The sequence below is a fragment of the Periplaneta americana genome, chromosome 1 (genome assembly GCF_040183065.1).
Source record: "Periplaneta americana isolate PAMFEO1 chromosome 1, P.americana_PAMFEO1_priV1, whole genome shotgun sequence".
NCBI lineage: Eukaryota > Metazoa > Arthropoda > Insecta > Blattodea > Blattidae > Periplaneta > Periplaneta americana.
Window position 1 is genome coordinate 85,325,001 of NC_091117.1, and position 12,637 is coordinate 85,337,637.

The 12,637-nt window shown below is 35.5% G+C and overlaps 1 protein-coding gene across 5 annotated transcripts in view; it reads right to left on the reverse strand.

Annotated features, from left to right (window-relative positions):
* The window catches only part of LOC138697821 (apoptosis-inducing factor 3), an 84,941-nt gene that overhangs the window by 13,238 nt on the left and 59,066 nt on the right, over positions 1-12,637 (reverse strand). For all 5 annotated transcript variants that reach the window (XM_069823367.1, XM_069823357.1, XM_069823377.1 and 2 more), the window contains 3 exons: positions 9,437-9,570; positions 4,079-4,413; positions 1-133 (listed from right to left, as the gene is read on the reverse strand). The exon at positions 1-133 is cut by the window's left edge and continues 75 nt beyond it. In XM_069823367.1, coding sequence (XP_069679468.1) covers positions 1-133; positions 4,079-4,413; positions 9,437-9,570 — 602 coding nt within the window. The remainder of the gene's footprint in view (positions 134-4,078; positions 4,414-9,436; positions 9,571-12,637) is intronic.

Consider the following 12,637-nt stretch of genomic DNA (forward strand, 5'->3'; position numbering starts at 1 on the left):
CCATGTTGAGTGCAGCAATATGGCCATGATAGTGAGCTAACTGCCAATGTCCAATGCTTGCAGCAGTGTTGAGCACAGGAGCATATGCAATATCACCACCAGCATAAACACCTTTGATATTACTCTCCATGTGCTGCAAATAAAAATAAGACAATGAGTAAAATAAGTCAGCACAAAAAAATGAGGTTAATACACATTACGGACTCATTAACAAAAATACAGTTCTAAAGATTTGAATGAAGATATCGCAACATTTTCTTTTATTGCAAAAGTGGACTGACATATGATGTCAATATAAAACAAATATTTTGTTAGTTTTCGAACTATTGAGAGAATCTGTAAAGCGATAACTGTCCTATAACAAGGAATACAGCCACGTAATTTATTTCTTTGTATATAAAAGAAAGGCAATATTTCCACATAGTTAAGTTTTTTAGCAGCCATACCAAGTGCAGGTCTTTTTGCACTGTGAATCCAGTATTCTCCAATCTTCCCTATTTTATACCTTCCTCTTAGTCTCAGCATATGATCTATAGCCTATATTTTAATTTTTTTGCACGATAGTGTTTTTCTCGTCGCTGCAGCAAACAGCTGCCATGACTGAAAGTTCAATTTCACTTAATTCAAAGTTATCAACCTAGATAAATAAGTATGTTGAAATATTACAAATAACTGCTCTAGAGTTGTAATGAAAACCATTGCCTTCTATGTATGTTAAAATCCTACAATGCATTCAAAATTCATATGTAAAAGGCAGTGTTAATTAATATACATTATACGAAAGAAATCACTGCATTTGAAATGTACTGAACTTTATTTAAACAATTCAAACTTCATTTAACAAAAAGAAATAAAAATTATTTCAAATGAACACGAAATATTACAAGTACCTGAATCACTTTTACTACTTTACAATGAAGTTGATAGTGAAGTTTGTATGTTGGCCAGACTGCTAACCTTCAGTCGGCTGTTAATAGTGTAATGTATGTACTGTATATTAAGATCTTTTTAAATATTATTTTCAAAATATACTATCGTGCAAAAAATACTGTACAATACATGATTGTGAAGAGCATTACAAAATCACTTCCCAACCTTGTATCATAATATATTATTGTCTATCATCTGATATCTTCTTCTGCCCACAACTTTCTCCTGTTCACCATTCCTTCCAGTGCATCCTTCAGTAGACAGTTTATTCTCAGCCAGTAACCCAACCAATTCCTTTTTCTCTTCCTGATCAGTTTCAGCATTATTCTTTCTTCACCCACTCTTTTTAGCACAGCTTCATTTCTTATTCTATCTGTCCATTTCACATGCTTCATTCTTCTCTATATCCGCATTTCAAATTCTCCCAGTCATTTCACTTCACTCTATCGTAATGTCCATGTTTCTGCCCCCATACAATGTCCCCTTCCCGTGATGCACCCTGAACTATGTTTAAATAAATTAAAACATACACAAAACGGTCTACATTTATGCTCAATGAGATGCTGTCCAAAGTAAAATTAAAATCACACAATAGACAAAGGTTTATGGATACAATGAAGGAATCATCTAAAGATCGTACATGGGAACAACTTCTACTCAACCTGAATTTCATATCAGATAATCCAAGGAATTCTGTTGTAGCAGCTTTTCGTCTCCTGACTGGACATGACTGCCTAGCAAAACACCTGCATAAGATTGGCATTATTCCCTCACGAAATTATATTCTTTGTGGAAGGGATGAAGCCACAAAACCATCTAGTTAACTGCAAGTCTCTCCCAAACACTCCTAATATCCATGAAAAATATTGGACTGCAAGACAGCTGATGGCTTCATTGCTAAAATAACTCAGCATTGGATAACAGCAACGTCACATTCCACACAAAACATTTCACTAGTCTTTTCTTTAGTTCTAGTCTCTTCTTTTCCAAAGATCAACAGAAAATGCTCCTTTTTCTACTAAAAGCTTGCTTTGTCATTGCTATCCTCCTTTTGACTTCCTGACTTACAGTACACCCCATGTATCGAAGCTGTCCACTTGTTCTACTGCCTTATTTCTGAATTTGCACACTTATCTTTTTTATTTTTCTTCCAATAACCTTGCATAACAGTTTTAATCCAGATGAGCTGAAATTCTGCATAAATGCAACTCATATCTATATAAACAAAATTTGCTCTGGGTTTTATTATTGTATGTATTTTGCCATCCACATATTTTTTAACTTTCCCGTTCATTATTTTTTAAAATAGCACCAGTACATTATTAATTTTTTTTTGTCACCAACCAAAACACCCATATGCCTACATTTCTTCTTCCATCCTTTCAGAGCTTCTTCCAGGTAAATTTTAAACAGTGTTGGAGACAGGTAGCATCCCTGGCATAATCATTTAGTAATACGAAATTCAGTTGATACCTTATTTTTTATTTTTATTCTTGCTAAAGAATGTCTGTATAAATTTTGAATTCCTTTAATTAAACTTTTTGAAATATCACATGTGGAATATTTTCACAAAACAACTAATAGGTATGAGCATATGATGCGAATGAATACAGAAAGATTACCTAGGTTGGCATATGATTGGACCCCATCAAGAAGAAAAAGAGGAAGACCTATGATAACATGGAAAAAGGGCATTCTGGAAGCTATGGAAAGAAGACCTATAGATAGAGGGGAGTCGTATCTTGCAGTGTGATACATTTATCAGTGATTGCCCTCTTATTACGCTATCCTGTGTAACACGCTTTTTTTTGTCTGGCCCTTGCACATTTCATATATAACGCCTTTATAAAATACCCTGTTTGTTGCACTCAAGTCCCGCATAATACGCTGTTTTTGTGGAATATTTTCGATGTAATTTTCAGCAATGTACTGTAACAGCAATGAAACATCTTGGTCATTGAACTCACTGGTGCCATTAACCTGAAAAGTATTGGTATTCGACCCTTTACCTGCGCATTTAAACCTTCATACTTCATACCTTAGTATACCCCACCCTCTTGTTACGCTCTCTTATTAGACTCCTTATCTGCGTGGTTAAAGCCCACATACAGTTATAATACCTCACCCTCTTGTTAACCCTCTCTCTCAAACAACATTCCTCACTCGGTCGTAATAAAATTCTGGAAATTTTTGCTGGGCAGTTTGTTGTCCTTTTGTGTATTGAAGTGTCTGTGAATGTTATTACAATGAGTGTTAAACGAAAAGCCCTTTCTGTGTCGGAAAAATTGGAAACAGTACTCTTACTCAGAAACAACTCTCTGATTCATTAGGAATCCCATCATCGACATTAAGGACGATAATAAAACATCGCGAATCAATCACTACAGCTGCGACGTCGGGAGGATGTAATCGCAGAAACTGAAGTGTGGTAATCATGAGGACTTGGAGAACACGCACATGGCAAACAACTATAAATGACTTTTCTTTTCGAAAGAATTAAGTACAGTACATATTGTAAATGTCTTTGACGTATAGTACAGTAATTACATAATGGAGTAATGCTGTATTACCTTTCATGAATCATGCATTTCAATAAAGAAAAATGCTAATAGATACTGTATATAAGTCAAAATTAGTAAAACTGCCTAATACGCGGTCCTGGTTAATACGCGTTTTACACCCGGTCCCTTGAACAGCGTCTTATCGGGGTTTTACTGTATATACATTATTAATATATTTAAAATTTTCAAAAGTGATATTAAAATTCAAGGGACAATAAAAACCCAGAAATTTTAGTTCTTGTACTTATTACAACATACTCAGAAATTTTCAGCTGATCCGGATTAAGAACTGCTTTACAAGGAGTATTTTATACATAACAAAATGCTGAAAAATATGAGGAAACAGCAGGTCTTTAAATACAATGCACATACTTTTAAAAATGTTTCTTAGGGGTGGAACAGGTAAAAAGATTCCATTCTCTGATAGGGAAGAATTGGATTTTTCATTTCTTAATTTGGGGGGGGGGGGATGTCCAAATTGCTCAAATTTCAGTCCTGATTATCCTTAAAAGTATTTTCGAAGATGGGCTATTACAGGATAGTGTAAATAATACATCTTTAAGAGTAATGAAAATTATCTCTCTCACCTTATTGACAACGACAGCACCATTCTGGTCGACATTCACTCCTGAACCATCAAGATATTTCGTAGCGGGATAGGAACCAATGCCAAGTAAGCATACTTCAGCTGGAAGAGTGCTGCCATCTGTGAGTTCTACTTCATTCACTGCATCACTTGAAGACCCTGCCAGAAAGCGAGCTACTCCTGCTCCCATTTTGAAAACAACTCCTTTCTCTTTATGCATTTGCATCAGACGAGCTCCAATCTCCTCTCCCAGAACAGGTCGGAATGGAACAGAATCTCTGCCTATTACTGTCACAGACTTTGCTTTACCCACGCAATAAGCTGCAGCTTCCATACCTAAAATAAATAATTAAAAAATGCTTTATAATCACATGCCAATTTAGAAACTAAATTAAAATGTCATTAATCATTGTAACATTACAGGTACAGTATATATTAATTTCATAATTTAATAATGCTTTATTTTCTCTGGCAGAGTTAAGGCTGTGACGCCTTCTCTTCCACTCAACCAGAGGATAAAAAGGAAATACATGATAATATAATTTTAGTACAACAGAAAGTTAAAGGTATACCTAAGACAAGATCTAACAGAAAAAATATGCATAAGCCAGAAGATTATCGAACTTAAATACCTAATTAAACTAGATGACAAATTAAATTATATGATTACTTTATAAACTAGTTACAATTGTGAATTTTAATATACAGGGTGTTTCAAAAATACGGGGCATAATTTCAGGTATGTATTTCCCACATGTAGACAATCAAAATAGTTCATTACAACATGTGTCCGGAAATGCTTCATTTCCGAGTTATGGCCTTCACAACATTGAAATTCACTGGAACGTTTTTCTTTCCGCAGGTCGTTGTCATTACAGAAGATGTTCAAAATGTCCACCTCCTGCTTGAATACAGACCTCACATCGATGTCTCATTGACCTGCGAACACGATCCCAAACTCCAGGAGTATTGCGTATGTCCTCAGAACATGCCACAATTCGATTCCGAAGGGATTCCAAATCAGGCACCGGAGACGAATAAACCAATGATTTTAAATGGCCCCACAAGTAGAAATCGAGAGGGTTCAGATCAGGTGAGCGTGGAGGCCAAGCAATTGGGCCACCTCTACCTATCCATCGATCAGGAAACCTTCGATCCAAGTACCGGTGAGCCGTACGACTGAAGTGTGCAGCAGCGCCATCATGCAAGAAGTGAATGTGTTGACGACTGATCAGTGGAGTGTCTTCTAAAACATGAGGTATGGTGTTTTCCAGGAAGTTTGTGTACGCCTGCCCCATAAGTCTGTTTACAAGTACATGGGGTCCAAGTAATCAATCACCAATGATACTGGCCCACATGTTGAGGGAAAACCGCACCTGGTGATGAGATGGAACAGTTGCACGTGGGTTTTCATACGCCCATACATGCTGATTGTGGAAATTTGTTATGCCATCTCGTGTGAACTGTGCTTCATCTGTAAATAATACTAAGGCAGGAAAGTTCGGATTTACACCACACTGCTGCAAGAACCACTGACAGAACCTAACTCGTGCAGGGTAATCTGCTGGTGACAGGGCCTGTACACGTTGCAAATGATAAGGATACAATTGATACTCTTTCAACAGTCTCCAGACAGTCGTATGAGGAACATTGACTTGCAATGCTACCCTTCGTGTGCTGATAGAAGGAGTCATGTTCACAGCCTCCAGAATCTCCTCCTGTACTTCTGGAGTTGTAGATCTTGGTCGTCCCCTTCCCAAACCAGGAGAGTTAAATTTTCCATACTCGCACAGACGGTAATGGAGACGTACAAATGTCTTCCAATCTGGACATTGTCGCTGTGGGTACCTCTCCTGGTACAAATGACGAGCCAGCGCAGCATTGCCGTCTGCCTTACCATACATGAAAGGTATCTCTGCCAGCTCTAGATTTGAATACATGTCGCACAGTCTAACGCCTACACAACACTGAATGTAACCTTCGCCTCGGAATGAACTGTCAGAGTGCCCTCTTAATGTCTCCTTTGATGGCAACGACCTGCGGAAAGAAAACCGTTCTGGTGAATTTCAATGTTGTGAAGGCCATAACTCGGAAATAAAGCATTTCCGGACACATGTTGTAATGAACTATTTTGATTGTCTACATGTGGGAAATACATACCTGAAATTATGCCCCGTATTTTTAAACACCCTGTATATCCTGGGACACTTTGCATTCTAAAATAAGATGTTTCATTTTGGACTTGAAAGTGTTCAAGATCCGGCAGCTCCTAACATCTGTAGGTAATGAATTCCAAGAACGGATAGTGTCTATTGCAAAAGACGAAGAATAAGCAGAAGTTCTGTAGAGAGGGAATGACAATAATGTGTTGTGTCATGACCAGGTAGACAGATTATGATGTGTGGATAGATTATGAAATCGTGATGCAAGATATTCAAGGGTTGATGTATGCAAAATTTAATAGATAAGAGAAAGGCAATGCAAATTGTGTCAGTCAGCCGGAGCCAAGACAATTCATTGAAAGATGGTGAGATATGATCATAGATATGCATATTACATATACACCGAACACAGGCATTATAAACAAGCTGTAATTTTTGAGTCAGATCATGGCTGAAATTACTTAATAGAATGTCGCAGTAGTCGAACTGTGGCATGATAGGCTGTCTGATTTTTGTTTTAATTTGAAAGGAAGAAAATTTTTTATTCATCGAAGTGAATGCAGTATAGAAAATACTATTTTACATACATGTTTAGTCTGTATGGTCCAGTTTAAGTGTTCACCGATATGAACACCCAGATTTTTCACAGTTGCACTAAATGGGATTTCAGCATAATACCATACCTGATTTTCAGTTTCTATACAAGGCAAAATAAATATATTAAATACAATAAAATTATGAATTGGAACCAATATACTTCTCTAACATCCACACTTAAACAAAGACTGCTTAAACTGGAAGTTATCGCTGTATATTAACATTACCATACCAAGGAAGTCTCCATGCTAAACTCAAATGTGATTAACATGAAGGAAATTATATGAAAGTCAAGATCCTGACTTAACGAAAAGAAGATTCACACTTAATTCATTGTAACGAATAATATTATTGGCATAAATTACATCCAGATTTGAGCCTGAAGATCTACTTTGGAGAACAAAGACCTGACAACAAGACAACCCCAGCCCTAGAAATGAGAAGCTTAAGATGGCCTATAGGACTCCAGATTAGACACTATCATCTGAGGGGTCTCCCGGAAGAACCAAATCTAGGATATGTTGGGTGGTTATTGAGCCATCACCTCATATGTTGCTGGTTTTGTCGAATAAGGCATTGGTACAGGAAACACATGGAGTGGAATGCATAAAGTTGTAGTATTACCTTTTGCTTTGACTGTAGAAGATACTTGAAGTAGAAGTATATACTTTGTTTTGTATGCATAAACCCGATACTACATACTACGAAGTATGTACTATGCGGTAGTAGTATAAACTATCAAGAGTATTCGATTATATAGATTATCGACAGTACTTTGGGCTTATCCAATAAGATTCGTTAGTTTTCGACTTCCATGTATTTATGTTAATTTTTTAGTGGGAAAATTGATTGTTGTCCTCAAAATCTGATTAGTTTAACAAGAAAAGGGACAATTACGACGAAGTGGGAAGTGTGGAAGACAGAGAATGAGAACAACTGCCATGTTAATCTATTAAAAGTATACCCACCATTATTAAACAAGTTGCAAACTCCTGCCGCAAGAAGTGATGAAGAAAAAGCCATCCAGGCTATGGAAGTTAAGTCGGAAGTTTACAGGAAGAAAAAAAAATTGACGAAAAGGAAATTATGAAGAAAATAAATAACATGAAAAGTAAAGTAAAGTAAAGTAAAGTAAAAATCAGACATATATCAGACAGGCCCAAAATGTTAGTCATTAAATTTACACGTAACCTAAAATATTGTACACACACAAAGTTTTTTCGCGTAAATTAAATGTATTATAAATACATCATAGAATAATTTTGTTAAAAGTATAGTAATAATAACTAAATTCAACTGACAGAATTTCAGTTAACTCAAAAATCATCATTTCGGTAATCCATTACAAAAACTGATCATATAGGCCTAACATTTTTTATTTGTAAAACTAATACAACTTCTTATAATCCCATTCTGATTGTTTTCGTCTTTTTTGTAGGTTTTTCTAGCGCAAATATGCATGAATTCTGCCATATTAAACTGTACAAATAATTGTGCTGAGCTAACAGTCTCAAACAGGGCAGACTACGATTTTCCTTAGTTTACACTTGGAAGTAGAAGTATATACTTCTTGTTATGCATATAAATAGTGGTTTAAACTACAAATTCTAGCATAAGCTAAACACGGCCTTCCAGATCAACTTTCTGCTATGCAGGAAAGAATTTATTATGGTTTTTATACATAAGGACCGTAGTATATATTACGAAAATCTTAGCAATAGCATTTACTTCAACTTTATGCATACCAGCCATGTTGTTTCTCCCGCCCCCCCCCTCTCTCTCTCTAAATATATGTATGTATGTATGTATGTATGTATGTATGTATGTATGTATGTATGTATATATATATATATAAGCGCTGCCTCTACCTTAGGAACTGAGATGGTAGTGAATGAAAGAGGCCAGGAGAGAGAAATTCACTCAACAGTTTCTCCTCCAAGATACCTTTTGGGGAGGACTCAGTTATGCTGTGAGGAGACATGAGTTTTCAGGCTCGCATTGAGTTCATCAAGGGTAGAGGACTCAATGCACATTGGTACATTGAGGAGATCCTGTTACGCCATGCAGTGTCACTTGCACCATTAGTCTGAGAAAACTTCGTGCTTATGCACGATAATGGCTGGCCACATGCTGCGCGGAGTGTGTGCACGACTTCCTTGGTACAGTCAGGATACAAATACTGGAATGACTGGCCCACAGCCCTGACTTAAATTCCATAGAGCTCGTATGTAATATGTTAAATGCTAACACGACGTTGTATTATAGACACCTTGGTACAGCTGGAGATGTGTGAATAATGGGAGGTCATTCCCCAAGAGTTGATCTGGCACCTAATGTGCAGTATGCCCCAATGCTTCAAGATATCATAGAAGCTAGAGGAAACACTATCCGATTTCAATGTGAGAAAGAGAAAACCCAAAATCGCTAACATTACAAAAACTCTAATATTTATGCATGTATGCAAGTGAATTCAAACATAGTTGTTTCTTTTTTCTCATAAACATCATTTTTAAGACAAAATCTGCCATTAAAACATGTTTAGTGTTACACACTAATAAGTAATATTTTCCAAAGAATTTCAAAATGATCCGCTAACTCACCAATGAATGACGCTCCAAGAATTACAACATTCTTTTCAGGACTCAGTTGACTAGCTATAGTGTTTGCGTCCTCTACAGTACGAAGAACGAATACATTTTTTAACTCCGCTCCAGGAATGGGAGGCCGACGAGGTCTGAAAACCAAAGTTATAAATTAAACAAAACAGTTAACAATTATATAAATACCATTTAAGCCAGTTAAAATTTATATCATGTAGTTAATCTACCTTTATAGCTTCTTCCAATGCTGGTAAAATCACAAGCCCCAAAAATTAAAAAAAAACTGAACAAATACAAGTAGCAGAGTTTTTGATATAAAGTTCCTAAGTGCCTAAATTCTAAAAGATGTATTAATAGCAACATTCATGAATAGAAAACTCAAGGTGTGTGTCAATATTTCTACTGGAGAACATTTATTTTATTCAGAATAAAATAAAGTAGCAAACGAAGTGAATTTCTTCAATCTTTTTAAAAACTATGGTACAATACCAAAATATGCTACAGACAGGTATTTCAAAATGCCACAAAATTAAGGGAAGACCTCTATCCAAATTATATTTATATTTAACTGATCACAGATTCCATAGTTTTTCAGCCAATGATTTGAAATTTGGTATAGTTATTTACAGTGAATTTATGTATTTTGGGTCTTAATTACAATATTACAACATTACAAAAGTCCAGTTATAAACCGACCTAACCTAACCTGATAATACAGAAGATAAGGGACATTTTCTCAAGACCTGTTAGAGATGGTTCCAGAATTTTGTACACATTTTCTCTACGTTACAGCTCACAAATCCCTGTAGATAGAATTTTAAAATATCGATATGAATCAGTTTTTTTAAAATGTTTAATATCTATTTTTAATGAATAATATATTACTACTATATTTAAGTACAGTACTTTAAATTGTTACATAAAAATAATCTCTAAATAAGGAAATTTGTATTATTCAATAATAAAGAGTTGTGTAAGATTTAACTACTTTATCTAAAATAGCTATCGAAAAAAATGTTCCTTAACTGTAGCAAATTGTAACTTTCAGAAAATGAAGTAGAATTATAAAGAAGAATGGCGTGGCACTGATATATGATTATTTAGGGACACTTCCTGACGGAATTTCGAAATAAAAAAGTTGGCGAACTAATCTTTAAACATCATAGAACACCAGTGTTTCGTTCAGACCATAACAGTTCTTCAAGGACTCACACGTGGAAGGATGATTATGATGATGAATAAAATTAAATTAAATTAAAAATGCGAATTTTTTTGCCATTTTCAATAACATCTCCGCTTAACTCTAAAATACTTCAATATAACTACCTCAGTTACGATTCAATATTTATGCACTTTCGTTATGAACATGATTATCGTAGATTTAAAACCAGTGACTGAAAAGAAAATTTGCTACCTGCTCTCAAATAAAACTAGTGAATTAATGATAAATAAGCAACAATAATTTATTTTAAATGAAAAGAGGAAAAACGAATGTAAGTAAGCTTCTAGTGGTTTTTTTTACGTTAGTTTTTTCCATTGCTTGATAGCTTAAATAAAATGATCTAAAATGGCAGGGAGATCCGATCAAGACGAATTAATTACAGTACTGGTTTTTATTTTACATAATTACGATATATATTTTTCATTTTGTTTTATACTCGTATTTGTCAATTGTTGACAAGTGGACATTTTAAAACGAAGAGATGAAGACAAGTAATTGAAAACTCACTCCTCTTTTACTTTTCAGCAATAGGCTTACAATACTGTAATGTTGTGTTTGCATCGCAGGAAATTCAGAGGTAAGAGAAAATGGTTTCCGTTACATGCAGGTAACTTCAACTGGAAAAATTTCTCGCAATTTTGGAATTTGCCTTATAATATGGCCACATTGCACAGCTCCTCAAAGTCCTCGAGCCTAGACCATGGACTAAGACTAGACTTTTCTCACACACATCTACCCCTTTATTCCACAAACTCAAGCTTTCATCAGAAATATCGCAGTCTCAACTGCAAACAGTACCACTCAAAATATCCTGCTTTTAAAAATTTTTTCATATTTTTTTTATCACAACCCAATCTCTACAAAATCCCATCTTTCCTTGCTACCTCATAGATCATCAAGAAATAGAAGAATCAATAGTCGATATCACTTTTACACCACAAACAACCAATTGTATCCCCCAAGAGTGGGAGGAATATCTCCAATCCTATTCTCCAGGTTCCGAGCTCATGCATATATATTTCGCAGATGGATCTAAGAAACAGGATCTTGTTGGTGCAGCCTTTTATAATTCCAGTACAGTAACAATTACATCAGGGGAATTCGACTTATCAATAAGACATCAATTTTCAATGCCAAGATCCTTGCCGTCTATACTGCTCTGAAGGATATACAAAAATTTAAATACTTGCATTCGATCATATGCACGGACAGTAAAAGCACTTTACAAGCTTTACTTAAACCTACTCCAATGCCAAACAAAATATATCATCCTTTTAAAATCACTTATTAATAAAATGAGACAATCACAAATGAGTTTGCAGTTTCTTTGGACACCCGGTCACACTGGCATAAGAGGTAATGATAAAGTCGACCAACTAGCACAACTAGCCACATCATTCCCAAACGCTGCACAAATTTTCTGCTTATTCCACAAGATCTGGGACACCATTTTCTATCTTACCCTGTGAAAGGTTGTCAAGAAGAGATTAATTTTAAAGAGGAGGAGGCTAAAATTCGAATTACTAAAAAATTCACAGCATCATATTCAAAATTGCCTCGAAAAGCTGTCGTCATGCATTACTGTCTGGCTATGGGTACTTTTGTAACTCCACAATACCTGTTCAATATTAAAAGACGTTCTAACAATATATGTGAATGTGGCGAGATTGGGTCCTTGGATCATATTTTTTTCGGATGCACACTTTTTCAAGCCAGTAGCCACAAATTATTATCAGAGATACATGACATACTACCTATTGAAGGCCCTTGGTGCATACATTATCCTCTTAATCAATACTCCCATCCTATAACTAACTTAAAGGTTTATTTCGATTTATCACTAGAACTAAAATGAAATGGTAACCAGTTGAATCCCTATTATTTCATGCACTACATGACTATGAGAAACCTATATTATAGACTTCTTGACACAGCAGCTCAACTAGGTTGGCAATAGTGTCGTTAAACGGAAAGTGAAG